The sequence below is a fragment of the Micromys minutus genome, assembly GCF_963924665.1.
Source record: "Micromys minutus genome assembly, chromosome: 31".
Lineage (NCBI taxonomy): Eukaryota > Metazoa > Chordata > Mammalia > Rodentia > Muridae > Micromys > Micromys minutus.
In genome coordinates this window covers 24,290,947-24,316,072 of record NC_137966.1, presented here as the reverse complement: position 1 = coordinate 24,316,072, position 25,126 = coordinate 24,290,947, and the positions used below count along the sequence as shown (strand labels likewise).

General features: G+C 47.1%; 1 protein-coding gene across 1 annotated transcript in view; it reads right to left on the bottom strand.

Moving 5' to 3' along the window:
* SNX29 (sorting nexin 29) overlaps positions 1-25,126 on the bottom strand; it is a 373,799-nt gene that overhangs the window by 90,575 nt on the left and 258,098 nt on the right. The window contains exons 16-17 of the mRNA XM_080942329.1: positions 17,578-17,694; positions 86-141 (exon numbers count right to left, since the gene is read on the bottom strand). Of these exons, the coding sequence (XP_080798455.1) occupies positions 86-141; positions 17,578-17,694 (173 nt within the window). The remainder of the gene's footprint in view (positions 1-85; positions 142-17,577; positions 17,695-25,126) is intronic.

Sequence of the window (25,126 nt, the reverse complement as noted above, 5' to 3'; positions counted from 1 at the left end):
CTGCCTCCTTTGTAGACTTCCAGATGTGGACCAGGATCAGGGCTCACTCCCTAAAGGCCTCTCAAGAGAATTTGCATGGACTTACATTTCAAAATCCGACAAACTCTGGTCTTCAGATGTTTGGCTCAAATCTCCAGGCACCTGCAGTAGGGAAAAGGAAGACATAGGGATGAATGCATGGGTTACCACAGTTCACCAAAGACTCCTTTCTCGCCTGTCCTCGAACACTTCCTCTCAGAATGAGGGGGGAAGCAGGTACTGGAAAACAGTAAGATGTCATGGAGGACTGGCTGGAATAATACTGCAGTCATGAAAACATGCTGCCATGTATGGTCTCAGTTATATTTACAGAAAAAGCACTGTTAATCCTATTGAGATAATCACAAACATATAAAAGCATGTAATTTTGGAGCTATAAGGGACTAATTAGGTGACGTAAGATCTCATCTGTGCAATCAAAAAATATCTATTGTCAGCATGAAGAGTATTATCAATGTCACACCCAGTATGTGAGCGAAAAAGGCCACTGCTTCCTCAAAATGGCTGTCCTTTTGCCCCATAATATATGTGCAGTCCAGGCAGAAAGAACATGGAGGCTCCTGACTGACAAGAGCTATGTTAAAACATGATTGGTGACAGAAATCAGACAGTGTCGTGATGGTCCTTACCATGAGGCAAGTGTGAGGACCACCAGTGATACTGTAGCCCCAACATTGGACTGAGTTGTCAGGGCTGGCACAAGGGCTTAAAATAGCGATGCTCTGACCACCTGAGCCGTGCCGGTAGCTGCTAAAACGATGATGGTGTTATCCCTCCACCCAGGGTGGGGCTTCTTACCATCTGGCTGGCGTTGCCTAGGACTTTAAGGAACCAGACACAGAAAGGGAAGTACCTGGACCAGAGATGAGCATGGGGAAGCAAGGGGAAATTATCCACTACGCCATCAATTTCCACAAAGTGCTGTTCCCCTCAACTAACAAGTGAATCCAGACTTGGAGCTTCCGTCTGGGAAGCAAATACAAGCCAGGTCTGTTTAGCTCAGGCCTCTAATGAAAAAGAAACCAGCTAAGGAGGGCTGGAGACCGACGGTGCTCCGTGAAGAGAACAGCCCGGCTGTGGAAACAGGAGCATGAGTGAGTGGAAGCCAGGGTCTTAACCTAAGCGGCTTCATACCAAACATCAGCCTGCCTTCTCCATGGCTCCAAGGTCCTGAGCAAATCAATTCTCTGAGAAACGCTGGGAATCATCTAGAAGACTGGTGAGGCACCTTTGGGTGTGTTTGTGAGGAATTTTTTGGAGGCAGTTAACTGAGAGCGCTCTGTGTTCAGGAGACTCAGGAAGCAGACAGACTCCATTCTCACAGAGCAGTACCGTGTTCCTCACTCCTCCAAGGTCTTGATGACTGGGCTCTTTTGTCACATTGCTGTTTTTGTGACTATCACATTTGTGGCTGGAAAGAGCAGATATAACAAATTCAGAAAGCAGGAGGCTACAGGTACCAAGATCCCTTAAAAATGCCATCCTTTAAGAGGGAACCTTTAGCCAAAACTGACCTAGGAGTAACAACCCCACGCCAACCAAAATGTCTGCCAGAGATCATCCTTCAAGCAGCAGGGGGTAGCTCAGTGGTAGAGCATTTGCAAGCATGAGAGGGCCTGTATTCCATCCCCAGTATAAACCAAACCCAAATCTCAGGTGTTCTTGATTATAGAAATGTATATAAACTATTCAACTATTTTAACAATGCTATCTACAGAAAAGGGGCCATGTACGGAGGCCTCTTAAAATGATTTTGCCACTAACAGTAGGTACAGAGTGAGCTTGAGAGAGACTCTTCTTTCCATAAGATGGAATGAGCTATCTTCTGAGATGATTCTCAAGGAGTTGACTTTCTCTACATTATGCGTACATCTGTAAGACAGATCTGTAAACGAGAAAAACCCTGGTTCAGATCTAAGCCAAACATAACTAGGGTGGCAATATGGAGAGGTGAGACCTACCTAGTACCTGTTTGCTTTTGCATCCCAAACCTGCAGATGTTAAACTCAAGGTATTGACGGCAGATGTGCTGTGAGAGCTGGGGTGGCACTGGGCCCCTGCTGTTCATCATTATACCCATTTTGTGTTGTTGTTGTTTTGAGACAGGCTCTCATGTAGCCCAGGCTGGCTTTGAGCACTCCATATAGCTGAGGGTAACCTTGAACTCTTATCCTCCTGCCTCTGCTTTCCCAGTTCTGGGATTACAGGTGTGCACCACTGCTGATTAATGTGGTATTGGCAATGGAAGCTAGGCCTTTGTGTATGTTGAGCAAGCACTCTACCAAGTGAGCTTCATCTTTAGCCTCTTACCATACATGCATTTTGAAATAGAGTACTGCCTGTTAAAACCTTGAATAAAAGTGTGGTAGCTACACAAAGTGTACTTTTGATAAAAGTTTAATAGCATATAAAAAAAGCTTAGCCTTTTTCAAAAGCAATGAGGGAAATACACATGGCCAGTGTGGCCCATAAGTACAGCCATGTCTGTGTGAACAAAACACAACTAGAAGATGATAGCAAATTCAGATGAGACTGCACTACCTATTTTAAGCTTTTCGTCAGTATTCTATAATGATGATATTTTCATTAATATGTACTCTAGGGTAATCTGTGTATCTATCATATTATTAAGGTAAATATTCTTTCTCCAGCTTCTTCTGGGCTTATTGCTACTTACTAAGTTGCAGAAAGTCATATGGAAAAGGTTTTGCCTTCAGAGTCACTGAACATGAGGGAAAGGCCAGGACAGAGCCAGGGCTCTAAGGCCATGTGCCCTGCCTCTCAGCCGTGTGACCCTTATGTACAGTGCACCTGAGGCTAGAAACCGTTCTTCAGGCTTAACTGAGGAAGGGCTCGCAGGTAAGGATAACCAGTACATCAGAGCTGCTATCTTAAGGATAGCATCCCCAGAGAGCCTACCGCAGAAAAGCCTCTGAATGTGCGAGTCCCACAAAGCAGATGCCAAGGGCAAACCAGAGGGAAGGAAAGAAGACAGAGGCAGTCAGCAAGCTGCCAGTACAGAGCAAAGTGCTTCCTCAAAGAGGAGGAGGTGGCACCAGGTGTTTTCCTGACAGTAAGTGTCCCTCAGGGATGATGGTTTTCTGAGAACATTCTAGACAGTGAATATAAGTGCTCAGAGTTGGTAAGTCCTGCCGACTTAGAGGCTTTTCTTCTAATTCTGTGGCATTATCAGGATCAGGAAGCCAGGAGATATTTATGTGTCTTCCCGAATACTGGAGAGGCTGCTTGGAAGAAAAGGCTGTGACCTTGGGAGCCTTTGGGGAGTCAGGCTGGTGACCAGGCCAGGCTCTTCAACTACAGTGGTGTTGGAGAGTCATGGTCAAAGGCCATGTAAAATTTCCCTTCTGCCCTGTCTAAAGTGATGCCAGATTTCCTCTGCGGCCCACGCCAGTGTTTATCTTTCCTTTTTAGTGCTGAGGGTACCATCTAGACACCACGTGCACTGCCCCACTACATTACTGAGCACTCAACGGAGTACTGTTATACAGCTCAAGTTCAGCCCAGACAGTGAGACAGATCCTGCCTCAAAATCAAAAAGCAAACCCATACCCACAGCCATAAGGGGAAAATAACAAGAAATCACGTCATCAAAAGCTCCCTGTGCTACAAAGCAAGTCCACACAGAGCCCACCTCCAGCCAGCAGCTGTGGGCCCTGGTGTCATCTCTATCCACAGAGAAGTTGTGAGGACTCACAAGAACACACAAGAGGAAACACGGGTGTCAGGAGCACAGCCCAGGCCCAGCCTGCTCAGGAGTCCCAGTGATTCCATGCATTCAACTCTCACCAGACACTAGTAAGAAATGGAATCCACCTCTAGGTGGAGACAAGCCCTTGTCTCCTCTCTTGAAAGTTAATCCAGTTGAGCAGGTCAAGGACCTGGTTCATTGTGAAATCACTTCTGTCCCTGGTGCAGTCCCTAGAAGCTGCCATGGGGCTCAGTAGGATTTGCCTACTGTTCAGAATTCTGACTTAGAAAGGCCTCTGTCTCTTTCTCTCTCTGTTCCTCCTTGGGTTTGTCTCTTTCTGGTGCTGTCAGAGCCTAAGTCTGATTCCCTTGGTGCTTTGGCCTTTCTACTTATTCTCAAAAGCTCCCTCCATGTAGCTGCCAGCTGTCACATGACTGACCTCCATGCCTGCTGTCACACACTGACCTCCATGCCTGCTGTCACACACTGACCTCCATGCCTGCTGTCACATGACTGACCTCCATGCCTGCTTTTTCCCCCTTTTTCTTTTCTATTCTCCTCCTATGTGGAGAGGGGATGAGGTCCATACGCTTACAGATATCAATATAGAAACTTTAAATGTGCAGGTTTTTCTCTTTAAGGGAAGGAATGTGCATGCCTATTTCCATCCAGAGGCCTGAGAATAGATAGATATGTTCATAACCTTTACTATCTGTGGAGTCAGGCTTCACCAGAATCCCCCAGACTCCTGACCATAGTTTCTCAGGCAACAGACCCGTTCTTGTGGAAGAGGTCACAGGTACCTTGCAAAAGACATGCTTTTGGCAATGGAGTTTCCAGTGTAGCTATGCCCTAAGCCTTATTCCAGAGGTTGGAACAGCCTGGATGAATAGGTCCCACCGAGCAGTGAGTTTCCATCTTTGCTCTCACATGGCTCATTTCTCTACTGGCAACGGAGCTTGCTAGGGACCCCACACCATGAGCAGCTCCAGGGTATACAGCTGACCTGCATTAAGGTTTGGGGTTTGTTGTTGTTTTCTTTTAAACTCAGATAAATTGTCCTTGAGATTCCTTTTGGCTCCACTCTTAAATTTTTTTATGAGACTAAGAACCCCAAGGAAGAATGCCGGTTTCCCCAGTATTGTGTGGTAGTTCTGCCATGACTCAGCTCAAAATTTCCAATAAAATTTAAATTTTGCCTGGTTTTAATTCTTTAACCAATGAAAAACAAATCCTTCAACTTGGAATCCTCCTGTCTAAGACTCCTAAGTGCCAGGATTACAGGCATTTGCCACCATGCCCAGTTTGGTTATGATTTTGTTAAACCTTTATTTCATGTTCATTTGGTGCTCTAGTGTTTGCCTGCATGCATGTATAAGTGGTGGAGCCCAATCTTGGAGTTACAGACGGGTGAGCTGCCCTGCAGGTGCTGGGATTTGAACCCTAGTCCTCTGGAAGAGCAGTCAGTGTCCTTAACCCCTGAGCCATCTCTTCAGCCTGGTTATGCTTTTTTAAGTCATTACCTTTTTGGGTGGTTTGACAAACAGTAACACAAGCCCACGAAAACTGTCCAAGGAAACATAACAAGTCACTAAGTGCCAGCAGTAGGGTCCGTGCTCAGGCACTTACAAAGGTTTGCTGCCTCACACAACAGAATCCTCACTGCTCACACTCTGCCTCTCAGGAGCCGAGGGTTGACACAGTTCACGCTCAGGGGTCTGGCTGCAGAGTACCGCTGACAGAGCTCCACCTCCCCCTCTGCCATCCACTTGTCCCAGAGTGCCATCAGTCCACACTGGCGTTCTATGACTGCCCCTACTCTTCGGCGAGCTCAGAGAGCAGTCTGCATTTTCCTGCTTGCCACATCAACCAGTTCACATGACACGCAGCAGCCTGGTCTAGCACCTGGCACAGCACGGGTACTGACTGTATGAATGAATCATAATATAAGCTATATTTCCACTCTGAAGTGTCAATCAATTTTTAAGCTGCTGTGCAGCAATTCAAAAATCTTCATATGTGGTTGGGGACAAGAAAGAACCAAAGAAAGCAGTTTAATTTGTCTTTCAATTTCAAAGTTCTCAGATTCACTGCTCTAAAGAAAAGGCAAGAAGAAAACATGACAGTCACAATGAACACATGTCCGGACCATGAAATGGCACAGCGATCTGTATGTGCAGCCATTCTCCCATGCACTGGTTTTCAAATATCCTTCCCATAAGCAATTCGCTCTCTCTCCCCCTCTTTTTTTCAGTCAAAAGGGAGAACCATTTTTCAACCCACTGACACTCTGCTTTCTCACTTCATTTTACACTAAGGAACTAAGTGTGAGAGGGCACTGCTATTCAAAGGCAGCTGCAGAAGGAACCATGATGACCTGCACTCTCACCACCAAGAGGAGGACTCGGAGAGGCTGAACTACATGCAAGATTCTGTGTCTGCCTGTTTGTTAATTCACCTGGTTTACAAATATACAATTATAGGCATCAGATGCTTGTGGTTTTAAAAAGTCCTTAAGGCCAAAGATTTAAGAGGTAGCAACTAAGAGCCTTTTTATTTTATCTTCTGTGCAGCGCAAAAAGCTTCAGTGGATTTATTTTTGATGGATCACTTTCCCTCAGAAGATTATGAGGGTTTCAGGAGCAACATTCTGAGACCCCCAAGATGGCGTTAGGCCTGTATGAGATTGCTCACTGAATGTTTGCATTGCATAGACAAGGAGTAGACGTCCACATGGAGAGGCAGATGAATGGATGGCTGGGGGAGGGAAACAAAGAGCATATGTAAACGATCCAGTTTACATAGATGGGTACCAGCTTCCTCCTGTGCAAATAAGCTGCTCACAGTAACACGGGCCTGGAAGGAAGTCTTGAATAGTTATATAAACATAGCCAGGGTGAGACCACACAGCTCCCAGGAAAACTGCAACCCTCCTCCTCTGCTAATGAGGAATGGTTTAAGACAGAATACCAAAGCCAAAGCCTGACACAAAACAGGTTGCAGGGAAGCCACTCTCTTTATGAAGGAGTGAGCTTTCTGCACCTCTGCACTTGGACAGAGTATTGTGGAAGCAAGGACATTCATTGGAAACAAAGATCAGAAGGAAAATGCGTTCCTTTTGGTAAAACATGGAACCTTCACATTTTTGCTATGTGTAATGCAAGTTATTAACTTTTTCAATGTAAGTTTAATAGCCATGCAATTTTATATGCATAAAATGGAAGAATACTTGCCTCTTGGTGGGGATCATGGAGAGACCAGAAAGAAGCAGGAAAAGGCATTCTGGGACGGCTAGAGTTCAGCATGAACCTTAGGAAGAAATGTGTGATGTCTGCAACTTTTAAAAACTAATAACAAGTGAAGGTGGCTGGATGGTTGATGGAAAACTGAAGCATAAGTGGTGGGTGGGTGAGTGATACATGATGGACGGACAAACAGAGGGTAGCAGAAGATGGACAGCAGAGACGGGTGGCTGAACGATGGGTAGGTGTGTAGGTTGATAATGAATGATTGACGAGTAATTGATAAATGATGGAGAGATGACTGACAAAGCAGGTAGAGAGAGATACAACTTTAGTGGTGAATACACCAGTACACAATGGAAAAAAATCTTTTATATGACAATTTTTTTCAAACAAAGTGTTTAAGTTTTATTCACTTGGGCTAGAGGAATGGCTGAATGAACTGTGTTACAAAAGAACAAGCCTGAAAAAAAAAAAAAAAGAAGAGGAAAAAGTATTTCTGAGGTGGTTAATCAATAAAGCTCTTGTATTTTTTTTTCTAAATTCTGCAACATTTGTGGTATGTATTGGTTCTCTGGGAAAATCTGTTTGGATTTCTTTCCTTATCTAAATAAGTTTGGCTTTTATGAAGACCAGTTAAGACTCAGCTTGCTGCCTTGCACAAGCTACACGCTTTCCTCTTGGGAAGCAGAGGGACGAAAGGCGCCTTGGAGGGCAGGTGTGGGGCACTAGGAGAACTAATTGCCTACATAGAGCAGAGCAGACCTGGTGTGGGGCATGAGAATCACCTGCTGAGAGCAAGCAGCAAGCAGCAAGCAGCAGGCGCTGTTCTTTCCAGTTGTTACTGCTCAGGGGTGGATAGTCACCAGCAGCACCTAGGATTTTGGACACCCAGAGATCTGACCTTGAAATCAGTCACCCGTTTTGAGTGTCAGCCATAATATCACAAACCCACACACTCCCCTGTTATTGGCACTTATCCCAAAAATTTATATCACGTTCCAACCTGCAATCAGATCCTCTGTTAGGAAGGACAGCCTCACACAAGCCAGGTTGAACTTCTTGGAATGCCTCTCTATGCAAATGAGGTACCTCAGCCAATGAAGGTTTATATATATACGTGTGTATATATACACACACATATATATGCATATGTGCATATGTGCGTGTGTGTATGTATGTATACACCTTGATTCACCCCAAAGAAAGTGTCTATACACAAGCTGTTTCAGTGGATGTTGTCTAAGAGAGCTGCAACACTGGAATCTTCAGAGAAGACCCTTCCTCGCTTGGCATTCACTGCTGGACCAGGATCCTGCTGATTTGCCTATCCTGGAGTTTGCTTCATCCTTCCCCACCCAGTGTGCATCCGATGCCAGAACTTGGCTCTGCTCTGCTCTGCCATTCCCTGCCCGGTGTGCAGCAGGGTCTGAACAGCCCAACGGAAGAAGCGGATCATGGAACCACGCGCCTGATGCTCATGTAGACACCAAGACACGTAGTGTCATCCGCCGCCAGGATGATGCTCCACAACTACAAGTGTCCTTCTGACCTTAGTGTACGGCCTAGGAGAACCACAGAGCTCACTGGGACAGACGCTGTGCATGGAAACAAGAGTATATGTAAGTATGGTGGTTCTCAATGGTTCTTTTTCTGTAATAGTAGCTACAGGGGGTTGAATGTTACCACTAAAAGATGTTATCACATCTACATCAGAAAACTCAAACCTTATTAATGTGACCTTATGTGCAAAAACAATCTTTGCAAATGTAACAAATAATCTCCCTTCCGGGAAGAAACTGGCCTATTTTTTTAATCCATTTTGTCAACAAACAGCAAATAAGTTCTGCTAAGGACGCTCATGGTGATGTCTAACAGCCCCTTGATGATCACACCTCCCCAGGTGTGGCACTCCCCTCTTTTGAACTTGGTGATTGTTATACAAGGTGTTTTTTGAGACAAGTCAAAGCAGCAAACAGGAGCTCTGCTAGACAACCCGTCTCCACTCTGTCTAGCAGGCTGAGCAACAGCAGGCACAGTCATTTTGCTATTCAGAACTTCCATATTTCCTGAGGAGAGGAAGAGGTAGGAAAAGGGGCAGACTATGGTTGCCTGCTGCTTGGCATCCATTTGTTTCCTGGGAAATCATCCCACTGGCTGATTTAACCCATATATGGACACCAAATAACTCAAGCTAACCAGTGTAGCCTACTCTGCCCATAGAGACTGGTTCTAGGTGGTGCAGTGCGCTAAGCCAACTCTGCCATACTGGTCCCAGGGCTGTTTCTGATGCTGGGGCTGAGGTTCACTCTTTCAATGATACACTGGGCTATTCCTGGAGTTGCTGCTGACCACGGAAGGATAAGATAGCTGTGGCAAGGGGCAGTGAGGCTACAGATAGGCTATTCCATGGCTCCACAGTTTGTATTTATCTGAAGCATGGTGTCTAGCTTTGCTGAGGCCTGTCCAGCCTGTTGTCTTCCACTGAAGGTGTTCTAAGTGGTGGACACCACAGATCCAGACACCTCCCAGCTAACATCCTATTTCATGTCAGTCTGTAAGTTTTCACAGCAAGGCCAAGGCCTGAAAATGAAAACTCAGAGGAAGCAACTCAACCCGCCTTCCAAGGGGAGCACTCCTTCAGGACACACACCACATGGGCCTTGACTCTTCCAGGCCAGGACTGAGTACACAGGCAACTGAAAGACTCAGCTCATGTGTACAATGAAACGAGCCTCACTTCCCCACCATGCATCATTCCCGCTGACGCCAGCACTATGGCCCAGGACCCAAGGACCAAGCACTGACTAGACCCTCCAGCCATGCCCTCGAAGGCACACCCAGCTTGTGGAGCCCTCCAGATACTCCTTAGGAATTCTGCCTTCTCTTCTTGGACTCCAGAGGGCTTGCTTTATTAATGATACATTCTACCTATGGGTGGAGGTTTCGAAAGACAGTCTCCGTGTTTCTTGAGCTAGCCTAGGTCTGGGTCAAGGAGAATGGAAACCATGGAGCACAGTCCCTGATATCCATGAAGGAGAAGCAACAAGACAGAGACAGAAACATCGGTTTCCCATCGTGACATATCGGGACTGTTTGTTACTATAGCACAACACAGTCTTCCCTGACTAACATATTAGACCCCCATTTATAGATGTGAAAACTGAGTCTGAGGAAAGTGAATCATGGATCCTGTGTCCAGCCATGCTACCCAGGATAAAAGAGAAACTCTTGTCATCATTAACATTAGATGGCATGCCTCAGAGTCTGAGAGCCCAGAATCCTCCATCACGCCAGCTACTCTGTAGCTTTCAGGGCAGCCTTGGTATGTGTTCTTGATGTCAAGATCAGAGGCAGAGCAGTTTCCATTTTCCATTCCTTCCTCCTCCACAGGATTCTCTATTGAGCTCTGGCTTTTTTGAAAGCCCCTACAAAATGTTCAAGTTCTCCCATGACTGATGGATAACTTCTTACCCAAATTAGAAACATTTTCAATGTAGGTACCAAAGAAATCAGGGTGATAATTGCTGCCATAGCTCCTTACACTTGACAGCAAGGTAAAAAGATGACAGGGGCAACATGGTCAGCTCCAGACTGATAGATACCGAGAGCTGGGCTGAAATTCTAAGTGTCAGTCAAATTCAGGGAGCGTGTTCTGGACATTCAGAGTGAGGATGCTTGGTAAGATGTGGAAACTAACAGCCACTTGTTCAATAAATATTTAATAGCCTTGTAGCAGATGCCAGGAGCTCAGCCAAGTAAAGAGGAAACGAATGGAGAAGAGACAACTAATTCTGTGCTGAGTGAAAATAAATGTCATGAGGAGAGTGCACCGTGAGAACACGGGCATGCATGCAGGGCCGTGACCTCCCACATGGCTGATCTGAAGGTGCACTCTGTAAACTTAAACCTCACATCATTCTCCCTGGTGGGTGGTACTAGTCTTCTCTAAAGATGAGAACCACTCTGGAAAACCAAGAGACCTGTTGGTTCCCTCACTTGGTAGTCGTGGGCACTTAGCTCACCTGGGCCTTCCAGCTCTCTGAGGTAAGGATGCTGTCTGTCTCACAGGACTGTTAATACATTACATTTGGGATGAGGCATGGAATACAAAATACGCTGTCCTTTATTGTAAGCAGGCTGTGGTCATCATCCCACTTTTAAGGGTTTCTTTATCTCCCAGAGAAGCCAAAAGATTTGTTGATAAAACTAGTGATTGTTAGAAGCGATGTCAGAACAAAGCAGTAAGAGGTAGTTGTAGCCATGGAGGAGGTCTGTCTCCAAGGGTGGGCTTAGACTTCCAAGGATGTTCAGAAAGCACAGAGATGAAGGAGACAGCACATATTCATGAATGGAGACAGGCAAGTCTCAGAACAACCCACAGCATAATTAACCCACAGAAGTTAAAAATAGGCAAGCGTAACTTATATGCATATACATTTAAGTCTATGCAATGTGTATGCAAGAAAGATGTCCAGAAGTTTCCACAGCAAGGTCACTGGAAGAGAGGAACCTATGTTCTGCCCTCTGAACTACTGAAACTCTTTCAGGATGTTTTTTCTGTTGTGTTATTTGGAAACCTTTGAACGTGATTTAAAAAACAAAAGGGTTGAAGTTAAGCTTTACAGAAGCAGCTGGCAGTGGGGTAGGGGATGAAGCCCCTGCCAGTGCACAGTCAGTCAGTCCTGCCTTGGCAGCTACAAGCTTAATTTTGAACAAACCTAACATACAGCTTCCCACAGTCACTTTTTGTACAAAAGTGTACATGATGCATCACAATTCCAAATAATTTTCTTTCGCATTTCAAAATTACTCAAGTCTGGAGAAAAAACGATGGAGCAGAAGAGCCATGACCACACTCTTTGTGACTGTAATTTCCATCCTTAAGTATTCATAAATTCGCCTTAATAAACTCTTAAGCTAAAAAAGGCAATTACCGAGGCTTTCTGACCAAACCTATACTCCAGTTACTTAGGAAGCTAAGTCAAGGTGATCGCAAGTTCAAGGCTAGCCTGGGCTACAAAGCAAGCTCAAGGCAAGCTAAGCAATGTTGTGAGACCCTGTCTCAGAATGAAAGGTAAACAGAGGGCTGGGAATATAGCTCAGAGAGAACGCTTCCCTTCCACTGCTCACGGCTCAATCCTGTCACACACATGCCTGCACTGGAGTGTGTGAGCACACACACACACACACACACACACACACACATGCATATGCGCACACGCACACCCCAATAAGAAAATACCTGCACCCTAGAGGGCATGGGTAGCAAGCACTGGCTACAAGCTTGGCTCTTACAGGATGGTTGTGGTACCTTGCACTTGGGCATCATATTCATGCTGGCAACAAAGTGACTTCCTCAACAGCACAACTAAAGAATGCCACTTAATCAGGACCAAAAAAAAAAAAAAAAAAAAAAAAAAAAGAATGAAAATAAGGCAAGCTGGGATCTCTTTAAGTTTGTCAAAATCCCTGAACAAGAAGATAGCTCGCCAGTGCTTGGCTGGCATATTTTATTTTATTCTCTAGTTTCCGAGAGTGTTCCATTCAAGCTCTGGGTGATAAAATCATCTTCGTGTCCATGCCAAACAACAGCACAGTCAAAGCAGATAGATGCACATCAGACAGTACGTATTCTGGAGCTAACTCCCTCAAGGGCACAGGTTATGTCTCCCAGGTCTGTGTGCCCTTGAGGACACTCCATGCAAAGCAGCCACTTGAAACAGCTCTGCAATGCTGCATACCCTGCCAGCAGACACAGGACTGGTCACAGTGGAGACGCATTTCCAGCACCTCCCACCACTCAGCAGCAACTAGCTCCCCATGCTTGATAAGCACACACCAGGAGTAAGAGTTTAACACAGGCTTCAGGAGAGGAAGGGCTAAGCCAGGCCGATCCTTTGTTAGGAGGTGTGCCGGTATGCAATCCAAAGTCAAGGTACAAGGGCAGCTGCCCATCAGCAGAAAAACAAAGCTATACCTAAGAAGGGGCTTTTATTCCTCAAATGGAGAAATTTGAAGAAGGCAAGCATTTTTTTCAAAATGATTTGGGGTCGAAAACTAATGTTTCTGTGTTAAGCTTCTACGTAGGGCACACTTTTAGAAGTCTTTCTTAACAGCATTGTTAAGAATAATCTGTACGGCAGCAGATGGCTGAAACACACATGCCCAAGCACAGAATCCAAAGCCTCTTATAACCTATATGTGCTGTTCAGAGCTTCAAGAGATGGCAGCAGACAATTTGGCACTATATCACTAGAGATTTGCCAATTGCCACCAAGCCAAAAAGTGAATTTCTTATTAAGCTTCTGTCCTTATGCAACATCAACCCTAATAGTCAGACCCTCTGAAGATTTTAAAGGAGCAGAAATACGCCCATTTTGAAGTGAACCTTCTTACAAACTATGGGATGGGTCTCTCTCTCATCTCTAAATTTTAATCATCTTTCTCTCAAATCAGCTAGACATCTGAACAATAGAGGGAATGTCCTGCGCAAACTTGGGGGTACTCACAGTAGAGATGATCAAAGTCTGTGATGTGGCAGGACAGAAAGCCACTTTTCAGGACAATGGAAGGCTTTGGTTAGTGGTGTTACGATAGCAACCGTAGCTATGTGGTCAGATCCACATGGTACATGCTCCAGGCTCTGAGAAAATGCTCATGGAGACATTGTGCTTGCCACATAAAAGCTCTCAGTCCACAGGGGAAAAGGAGATGCAGACATGAAGGGATGAGTTAGAATAACACGCATTGTCACACAAAGGGTCACAAGCACATATAGGTAAGGGCCTGGCTAGTCACATGAAGGGGCACACACATCACACACAAAGACACACACATGTGCATACATACCACATACAAACAAACAAACACACACACACACACTTGTGCATACACACCACATACAAACACACACACACCACAGAAATAAATCTCAAGAAGAGGAGGGACATATGGGTTTTCAGTTAAACAGAAGTTACTGCTGTACCACAGAGCCTTGTGAAAGTTTATTAGGCAGGATTCAATGAGAAAGAGGACATAAGGAAGGGACAGGGAAGGGGCATAGGGAACTTGTGCAAAGGGGAGACACGGATAGATGGCAGAGCCAACAAGAGGTGAACTAGACACAGGAAGGTAAAGCAGAGGCAGAAATTACAGAGAAGATGGACAGACATGGCGAGAGAAAGGCAGGAAGAGAGAGAAACAGGGAGAGAGACGCACACAGACTTAGAAGCAGTAAAGGGGAGGGAGGAAGGGAGGGAATGAGAGGGGGAAGGGGGGAATAGGAGCAGAAGAAAGGGAGAGCAGAAGAGAGGCAGAATGAACTAGATGAACTGTGCACTGCCAGGCTGGTCAGTGGGGCCCCAGGCCTAGGAACCAGTGTTTGGACAAACACCCCAGGCAGACTACAGAGACTGAGGCGGGAGGGCCTGGGAATGAATGCCCATCTTATCTTACCCCATGACCTGGGGTCACACATGTGCTCTCATTTTCTTGGGCCCCACAACGCAGTGACCAGGCCATGTTCCTGAGGTACAGCAGCCTCCAATGGGTCTGCAGGCAATGTGTCAGGAACTGTCAGCCATAGAAACTCAGAGCTTTCCCACCGCCTTTCTCAGAAAAGACTTGTGAATTCCTTCCTAGAAACCCTGTCCCTGGAGAAGGAACTTCTCGGAACACTGTGTGGCCAGGCCTGTGGGGAACGCTCTGGGAGGCCCTGAAGCAAAGACAACTTTTGCCTAATACATATTTTTCCACCAGAGTCCTCCTCACAAGTAGGAATCACTGTTCTGCTTTTAGGAACCTCTGCTTTCTCCAAGTTGATGCTTCCACAGAGCAAAGCAGTCAGTGTGATCAAAACAGTAACAGAAGCTTACAAACTTTTAACATAAAAGCTAAAGAAGCAACAGCAAACCTCCCAGTGCACACAGCAGGGTGCCTGCTCCGCACACAGTGGGACCTTTGAGCCTCACCAGTCTGTGAGTGTCTGTACCACCCAGAGAGCTATACCCAGAACATGGCTGTCAGAGGCTGCTGGGCCAGAGCAGGAACTGAAGTGTGTGCACTGAAGGAGTTGGGGTGCAGCATCATGATGCTTGCGTTTGTAAGTGTCCTGCTGTCTCTAAAACAGCTCACAAGCCCATGTGTGGAAGCATCTGCTCCCTCACTATGGAGAAGCTGAGGATCTATGGAGTCTAAGCAGAAAAGAGCAGGCCACTGGGTGTAAGTAGGGGGAGGGGGTTACAGCTCAGCCTCTCTGCTTCCTGAATGCCTGTGCCATGTAACCAGCCATCTCAAGCTCCAGCTGCCTCAGCCACAGGCCTCTCCTGGCGGCCATGATGGACCACACCCCTTAAGTGTGAGGCACAGAACTCTGCCCTCCTCCCATCCAGGTTATTTTAGGTTTGTTATTCTAATTCACATGTGTGTTCTAAGAAATGGACCACTACTCACTTCCTGTCTGCCCATGGCCTCCTCTTCAGCTGGCCCTGAAACCTGAACACTCAGAGCTGGACATAGAAACAGAAGCTCTATTCATGGGAGACAGTGGTCAGCATCAGGACATCTAGACTCAGTACTCACTGCCCTTTCCTATTCACAGGGCTAGCAAAGCATCAAGAAGAGAAGCCACTAACCTGATGGAGACACAGAGTAACTGACCTAGGGGGTGACAAGATGCTGCCATCATGAGGATAGACACAGAGTTTGTGGGACAGCTGACAGGGGACAGTCCAACCAGAATCACACCATCAGTGAAATGAAACCAATCCCACACATCCAGACTCAATTATCAGCTTAAGGAAAATGAAAACAGGAGGCCGATGACAGCACCATCCATGGGGCCATCAGGGAAGTCCGTGTAAAACTCCAAGATGGAAACAACCCAGTGTTGTCCTGACCTAGTGCAAGGGAGAGAGAAAGGAGGAGGACCCCGCAGGCAGATTCCCAACAGCAGGACTAGCACAGCAAAGGCTGAGGAAGAAGGGACTGGTGTGTTATTGCAGGTGGCCAGTCCCCAGAGAATCATGGTGGGATGGCTGCAGGACACAGGAAATACACGGCTAAGCTGTCTGCTAACATAGTTGGGATGAGTTAGGTACTCTTACCTTCATTTTTAAATTATGAGGAAAAAGAACCTATGAGACAATCAATGAATTCCAATGTGTGAGCCTCATGTGGATCCCACATTTTAGGAACTTACTTAAAAATGAGATGGTAGGACATTTGAATACTCATACTCACTGCTGTCGAGGATTTAGTGGCCAGAGGGTTTAGTGGCCATGAGAGGAAGGGGTGGCACAGCATTTACAGTTTCTAACCTTTTAAAAGTGTTTTCCTTTACTTTAAATTTGTGTCTCCTACATTACATCCCACTTCAGTTTCCCCCCCATCACCACCCCTGTCCCCCAGACCCACCCCACCTCTACCTCCCCCCAGAAAAGAGCAGGCCTCCCAGGAACATCAACCAAATACTGCAGAACAAGATAGAATAGCAGTTTCTTATTTTAGGCATATACTGTAGGATGGCCGGAGATAAAATACTTAGTATTTGACTCAGATACTCCAGAAGGGGAAACAGGAAGTGGTATGCTGAAATACTACAGAAGGGGAAACAGGAAGTAGTATAAATACTCCAGAAGGGGAAACAGGAAGTGGTATAAATACTCCAGAAGGGGAAACAGGAAGTGGTATGCTGAAATACTCCAGAAGGGGAAACAGGAAGTGGTATAAATACTCCAGAAGGGGAAACAGGAAGTGGCATGCTGAAATAGAACTGCCACCGGCTGGTGAGAGCTGAACTTGGCAATGGAGACTGGAACGTGCACACTACTTCCCTGCCAACCTTTGGAACTTGCTTTGCATAGCAAGTGTCTAATGAAGATGAAGCTATGATAGGCATTCATGGAAGGACCAGCATCCAAACCGGCAGTGCTCCAGCTCAAAATGTTATAAGGCAGGGAACAAAGTGAATGTCTAAAGGACACAACTGATCACAGGTAGTGTTTCATCAGGCACAGAATGACGGAGCTGAGGAAATGACCCAAGTAAACCAGCAAGCAGTTCTCAACCAAGAGTGTCTGAGGAGATGGAATTAGTACCCTCTAGTTTAAAAGGGGAGGGGGACAGAGATCCCAGAATTCACAGGTCAGCCCACAACAACAATTACATGAGCAAAAATGTCAACAGCCTGCATGAAAAGCCCCGTGACTCTTCCTATACAGATGCTCTGTAAACCAAACTACTGAATAAAAACAACCAAAATGATCAATCTAGAGGTCTGTGCCAGCAGACCACATGGGGACAAGTTAAGAGCACAAAGCCAAGCCTGTTTCCTGACTGGAAATCTGTCATGTAGCAGAGCACACACACAGAGGAAGGCTTTTCCGTCAGCTGGGAGCACAGCCCTGTGGCAGGAGCACGGAATGCTGATGGCACAGCTGCAGGACTGATTCCACAAGGGTGTGTGCGAGTCCAGTTCCTGCTCTGTCCTAGGTCACTGGCAGCAGCAGGAATGAGGACCAACTCAGAAGTGGGCCCGTGGGCAGCAGAGGGGCTCGGACTTGCTTGCTGGTGGGGAGCACTCACCGGGCCTCGGAGGTCAATCAGTTCCTGCCTCATCTGGGACACCAGGGCTTCCTTGGCCACCAGGGCCCTGTGTAGACGCTCGTTGAACTCGATCAGCTCCCCATGCATCTCGGCCACCTGGAAAGGCAAGTAGGACACTGTCAGCCTCAGGAGCAGCCCTACCCATGCTGATGCCCTGCTTCTGGCAGTCCCTCTCCTGCCAGAGACCACAGAACTGTGCACCCAGCAGTGGCATGCAACCTTCCTTGAGTTGGGTAAGTCTGGCAGTTTATGGTCAGAAGATGACAGCATTGGACCATTTCAAACCTTAACATCACTTGTACCAAAGGTTGCTTTGTGAGTGAGAAAGTTCCCGCTGGGGCTGGAAGTGCACGCAGCTCAGTGATGGCATGACTGCCTGCCATGCACGAGACCCTGGGTTCAATACAAAAGTGAGCTCTTTCCTAAGCGTGGCACACACACCTCAGCAAGCTCCTTCCTAACATGGCACACACACCTCAGCAGGGCCACTGCTTCAGTCATCACTGATTCGGTCTGCATCACAATGAATCTTTCCCATGCTCTTAGCTCCATGATGACAGCTCTAAGGGACGTACGGATTGTCCCACCTCCCACAAACAGTACTCTGCACTCAGGAGCTTCAAGAGCCTGTTCCAGGCTGTGTGATTAGTTGCTGGAGGAAGATGAGAACCCTGGCTAGGTGCTCTGAAACTGCACCAACCCCACATGTCACGCTTACAGCAAGCCATAGAAGCTTCCAAACTCAATTATTCAGCATGTCTGTTCGGCTGGTTCCCAAAGAAACAAAGACAGAGGTACTATAAGGTAGTTTATAGCCAATGCAAGGCCACTCAAGTATGATTTCTGCAATTCGGTGAGCCACGAGAGGATGCTCTAAAATGCTTTCCCTGAACCCCTCAGGAAGACCCCTGTGCAAGCAGCCTCACTTGCCTGACTGCTGCCTCCTGACAGACTCCTCCCATACTTAAATTCACACAGAATTTACTACATGTTAGGATGCACATAGTGATGCCAGGTTATTTGTCACAAGCATTTAACATGATACATAATACATACATACTGTCAGAGGAGGAACATAAGGCATAGGGGGCACACTGAAGTGTTTTTATTACAAACAAAATGTGCAGAAGGAGACACTTCCAGGATGGGGTTTTAAATATTATATGTGTGTTCATTTACTCTTTGTCAAGTCTGTACACAGAACAGAGAATACATTCTTCTCACTTGATGCTTCCGTCGGCTTGCTCTGTGGACCCAGTGTGCAGCTACTGTCCCCAGCATGCCAACCTCACCACAAGTATGGAATACTAAGTGCAAATGGCACCAGGGATGCCTTCAGACAATGCAGTGAGCGGAAGAGGGATGGAGAAGTCTGTGAGTCTCTCGGCGTCTCTTTGCTTACAGAAAGTTTTTAGTTCTCACAAAAGCTCTAGTTATTCTCACATGAGGCACACACACAGTATCACAATAATGCCTGCAGACCTCCATCTGGAAGTCATGTGACCTCACAGGGATTTGTCAAGACTGCAGGAAGTCCACAGCGGCTGCACCACCACTGATGGACTTGTAGCATGAAGTGCAAGCTTCAGACAGCTGCCACTGTTGTTTTCCCAGGCGCTGCCTGAGTCAGAGTGCTGCAGCCATTTTCCACACATGCAGCAACAGCAGTGCATTCACCGTGAGCCCCCTTTTGCAGCCACGGCAGTGGTCCGTAAAGACAAAGCTTGGTCTTCACTGGGAATGGCGGCATGAAGTGCCGAAGGGACTGAAGAGAGAAAACTTGACTGGAATGATTTCACTGACAAGCTCTAATGTGCGTTGTTACGAGGCGGGTCTGTGAAGGCAAGCTTCCTGTCTCACTGAGAGGTTTCATAGAGCACATTCTTACACGTAACCAACCAGATAAACAGCTGACCTTACCTAGGCTATGTGAACTTACTGATTCTCAAATAACTATTGCTAAACTAGAAACAACTTCGGAGGACTTGGAGAACTTCAGGAAAGGAATGTGAGTCACAAACAGATCCCACTGTCACAGGACTAAAAGCAGCCCATGAATCCTGAAAGTGCAGCTAGAGGACAGCAGCGTATCTACCACAGCATAATGGAGCTACAAGGCTATTGGGAACAGACGCCCTTCCTCCGGCTCTGCTCAGCCTGACGGTCCCATCACATACCCTACCTGCTGCTTGATAGCCCAATGTTGTCCACTAGGTCCAGAATAAAATCCACCTTCTCTCCCCACCTCTCACTCTAGGCCCTGGCAGTCCTCTATACCCGACATCCAGGCACAGACATAGGAAGTCACCCCACAGACAAAGAGAACGGCCTATGCACCCGAGGCTAAGCATCACAAAATGGAAACAGACTATCACATAATTGGGCCCCAGTGCTGGTGTGAGGAGACACCTGATCACAGGCATGGCAGCATTTTTGAGACAATGTAAATGCCCAGTTCATGAGAGCCTTCTGTATAGTAAGCCAAGAGACATGGAGGAATCGAACGGAAAAGCTCCACAGAAGGAACGAGAACTGCAGTCTAGAGGCTCACCAGCCCTCACAACCAGACCGCCATGTTACTGAGCACCTGCTGCCAGGCAGTAAGTGTCTCCTTGGACGCTTGGTCAGATGAGTCATGACTGTACTCTGGAGGAAAGGGGAGAGCCGCAGGAGACTGCGTGTTCCCTTCAAGTTGGAGCATGAAGGACAATGATATTCAAATACAACAGAGCCATGAAGGAGCTTTTAAATCTGTATGGATCCCAGACAAGCCACAGAGGATTATGAATGAAGAGCCTCTGGCTTCCCTTTCACACCACAACGGTCTCCATCTTGTCACATTCAAGTAAATGCTTCGCCCTCCCACAAGTAGCAAAACAGACACTTCTTGGTTAAGATCAAGACAAGCCCCAAATTTCAGTAGCAACTGAAGCTCTTCTAGTGACAACCAGGAACATGTCTCAGATGCCTCAGGATCCATCTGAGGTGAACGTCACATGTTGTCTCTTCTGGTATGCCTGCAGTAGCTGTTGGGAAAACTGAAGTTCTTTGTGAACAGCACATGGTACCAGCCTAATTAAAATAAACCTAGCCAGTGCCAACTACCCTGGAAGATCTGTATTTCAGCCTCTAAAAGGATTTAGGCATCTAGTGCCCCTTCCTACTGGGTGGGCAACATTTCTTACAAAAAAAAAAAAAAAAAAAAAAAACCTAAAACACTGCAAGTTGATACACCTCAGTGTCAGGGTCAGATGGGGCAGGGCACAGATTTGAGCCCATGACTTGGTAGCCTTTGCAGTAAATAAATAATTAGAGTCTAGTAGGAAGCTTACCCCTTTGTGGTAAGGAATGAAGCTTTGTCTTTCACGGTACGGGCTAATAGCCTATGACCAAGTTGATTATGGTTACTTGGTAGGTTCCATTCTGAGAAATGCAGACTTATTCCCTCCTTATACCTCAACTGAAATGGAAGGGAGCTGGTATGAGCTATATGGTTTACCTGACAGCAGAGACCTCTAAGACACGGGAGTCAGGACCTGTCACTGCCTGTCTGAACTGCTGCCACAAGGTCCCCACTGTCGACCTTCACTCTTCATGATGTATCATTATGGGAATCCATAAACCAACCTCATGAAAAGGTGACAAGCAGCCTCTCTTTCAGCCCAGAGGACACCTATGCCTGGTGATGTGCAAAACCCAAGCATCCAGAAATATCAAAATGGCAGGTAAGACTGATACTTTCCTCATGGTTTCTGAAAATAATGTTCAAAAGAAAGAAAGCCAGAACAGCCAGGAGCTACAGCCCTGTGCTAAGCTCAGGGCCTTTGCCTCAAGAGAATGCAGGAGGCTTCATGAAACTGCACAGGTCTGCAGTAGGTAAAAGACCATCATCTCAGACGGCCCACAACACAACCATTCTGCAGCTCCAACTAGACCTATCCTGTCCTCTCCCCTTGCTTGCTACAGCCTTGGGCAACTTGCTTTCTCCTCACTGGGGTCAATCTTGTTCGTAAAACAAGGGAAATCACAACACAGTTTCAGAAGGTGTGAAAGGTGTTAATCAGTTAATGTTCCAGAAGGCTGCAGTTGGGGATACTTCATAGAAGCTGGCTAGTGCTACCCTTCAGACAGAAGTCGTCAGAGTTACCCAGCAGTACCCTGGTTCTGTAAGACCAATGCCCTACATCTCTCAGGACTGCTCCCCCCACCTCACCCCCAGCGCCAGGCTAGACCTGGACAAGCACCTTAGCACCCTCTGACCCCAAGTCTCCAGCTGATGCCTGGTACTCGGAACAGAGCCTGAAGGGTGGTCAATATGGATGTGTGGAGTGAATGAGTCTTTAGAATGAGCTAAATGCCGGAGTGGGCCTGTCAGTTACTGAGTGGATGAGCCAGTTAAAGGACTGGGCCTAACTGACCCGTGCCCAGGGGGCATCTGCTATTGATGGCAACCCTGCCTTCTCCCTTTCCCCTCCTGATCCGCCTGCTCCTGGGACTGGAAAAGGCTTTCTGTGCTGGGAAGAAGGTGAGGCCCTGAAGAGCTGACAGCCATCCCAGGATCCTTAGAAATCAATAGCAGCTCTTTGTGAACAAGCCTAGAATGGCTGGCAGGATTTTTGAAAGGAGAGTCCAGACAAGGCTTTTAAAGTAATTCTTGACCCATTTTCACAGGCCTGGCTGAATGTGGTGTTTTATGCTTGTAATGGGTTCTAATTACTACCATTGTGTAAAGCCAGATAAACTGTGTGCTGAATTAATAGAACTGCTCTCCCTTCCCCTCCACAGACCCTCCCAAAACTGTTCCAGTAAGAATATACTTTGTAAGAGCTTGGGGCCCTGAGAAGCAATCACAAAGAAGGCCAATGTTGCTGGGTGACCTCTGTGCTCTATAGCAAGACTGAACAGTCTAGGAGGCGCACTGTCTACTGGCATACATGATGGCTGGCTAACCAGCACACTGCCCTACCCCTGTTTGCAAGCTCTGTGCAACATGAGTCTTAGTGTCCATACTGCAACAATCCATATATGGTTACAGACCTCAGTTCTCTGCCCTGTAAAACAAGAGCAACACTAATGGCATCCAGTGCGATGTCTGAGGCCTCGGGGCTGCAACATGACATAACAGCCTCTGTGGAACCTGTCATTTTGACGTACAGTAAATGCTACAACCCAGCAGCTATTATTACTGAGGAGTCAGGAGTTAGGGAGATAATAGATGGATGGATGGATAGATGGATGGATGGATGGATGGATGGATGGATGGATGGATGGATGGATGGGTGGGTGGGTGGGTGGGTGGGTGGGTGGGTGGGTGGATGGATGGATGGATGGATGGATGGATGGAGGGAGGGATGGATGGATGGATGGATGGATGGATGGATGAATGGATGGATGGAGGGATGGAGGGAGGGATGGGTGGGTGGGTGGATGGATGGATGGATGGATGGATGGATGGATGGATGGATGGAGGGATGGAGGGATGGAGGGATGGATGGAGGAAGGGAGGGAAATAAACTGAGTAGAGCTTTGCTGGAGAATGCTACAGGAGATGCACAGATGAAGGAGCAAGGATGCAGGCCCCTCATCTGGTCAGCCACAACTCTTCCCTAATTGGAATGTATCCTACTCCTCTTCCCCCTTTCCCCCTCGTTGCTTCTGTACAGCCCAAGGTAATTAATGGTAAAGTACTGAAGAGTTTCTGAAGTTTGGATGTGGATAGAATAATAGTGTCCCTCTCTACGCCTGGCTCAGCTGCTGAGCTCAGAGCTGCCCGGCTCCAGCCTCCTCCAACCCAAGGATGAGCCCACCCTCTCCACTGTGACTCTGAAGCACACTGCCAATGCCATTTCATCATATTTGATGCTGTCCAAAGGCTTTAAGCACAGAAGGGACTTGAGCATCAGGATGGGCTTTAGGAAGCAGCCATGTTGTTCTCTCTTTGAGCATCTACATTCTGGCTGTCAGCTCCATCCAACAGTGTGGGGACAAGCTTACAGAGGCATAAGAAAGTCACTAATGACTTAGGAGTGCTCGCAGAAGGACCCAGAAGCTCTTCTCATCCACTCCCTTGCAGTGCTGTGCCCAACGCGTTCTGCGGCTCCATTCTGGAACTGTCTTCACTCACTTATCCAGCCATGAATCTGCGGGCCCTCATTCAGTCAACAAAGATCTACTAAGCCAATGTCTGCTAAGCCTGGTTCTGGATGTCAGTGGATCAGAACCTGACTCAGAGTGCTGGCACACAGTGTGGCCAAGGGCACAGCAGAAACTCTGAGGTCTCTGGAAGCGATGAAGAGAGGCACTCAGTGTGGGTTCAGGGTACATGACAATAAGCTGAGGCTTGAGGGCAGAGCAGTCCAGCCCGAGGCCACTCTTCAGCATGCCTCCTCCCGATCTCATCCTGAAAGGCATGGGCTCCAGCCTTCTGATCGGGTGTAAGTCAGGTGAGAGAACTGCAGAGAAGCCAGTCCCACATGGGTCCACCTGGGACTACTATTCTAGGGAATGAGCTGCCAGACCCAGAGTGTTATGTAAGGTGTGCATGCCCCTGGGTGCCAGCACTTCTCCAGAAAGCATTTCACCCTTGCACGCTGCTCACACATTCACCCTCGAGTGCCGCTTATGCATTAATTCTGAGGATGCTGAAAAACTCAGGCTCTTTATAAAAAGATGCAAACTTTAAAGTCGTGTGGCTCTGTGTCATATCTGACTGTCTTCCAGAAGTCTGGAGAGGCTGCTGTGCATTTTTAATCATATTCCTTTGGAAGGAATACACACAGACCTCCTGAATACTTCAACCACAGCTCAATAAATTAGGTCTAAGATTCGAAGGAGAGAAAGTAAATGAAAAACATTAACTTTTATGAACATCAAGACTGCTTTTCTCCCGAGAGTCCCTTTCTCATACCAAACAGCACTCGTACATATGAGCAGAGCCCACCAGGAGGAGGAGGGCTCACACCTGCAGGGAAGAGGGTAGGTTTATTTGTGTAAGTTGTAATCTATGGGCACAAACGCCTGTACACAGGGACAAAGGTACAGAGCATATTCAAGCATGGGGGGGGGGCAGCAAGGGACACTGCTTTGAGGGTTGACAGTGAGTTGGATGGCCCTACCTGACCGTTACATGTGTGTGGCTGTGTGCCTCAATTTTTACATTGATTTTTATATTTATTGGCACCATGTACACTGTTAAATGATTAAATAAACTTGTATTGAACTAAGGCTCTGGAAACAAGAGCACAGTTCCCCCTTTATAGCTCAAATGCAGCCCTTGCCCTCGCAGCATGTGCATCCTTCCTTCACCGAAGGCCACCCTACCACTGCACACTTTAACGAAGCACCACCCTCCTGGGCTGATCTGTCCACGTGCTCATCACTCCATCCTGTAGGAGGGCTCTCTCTGTAGAATCAGAGAGCACTGTAAAAGACTCCACATGCAGCAGCCTGACCAACTCAGTGCCCACCCAGGCCGAGATCTAGCACTGCACGTCAGCCAGCCCCAACCCTGTCCTATCCATGAGCTGCT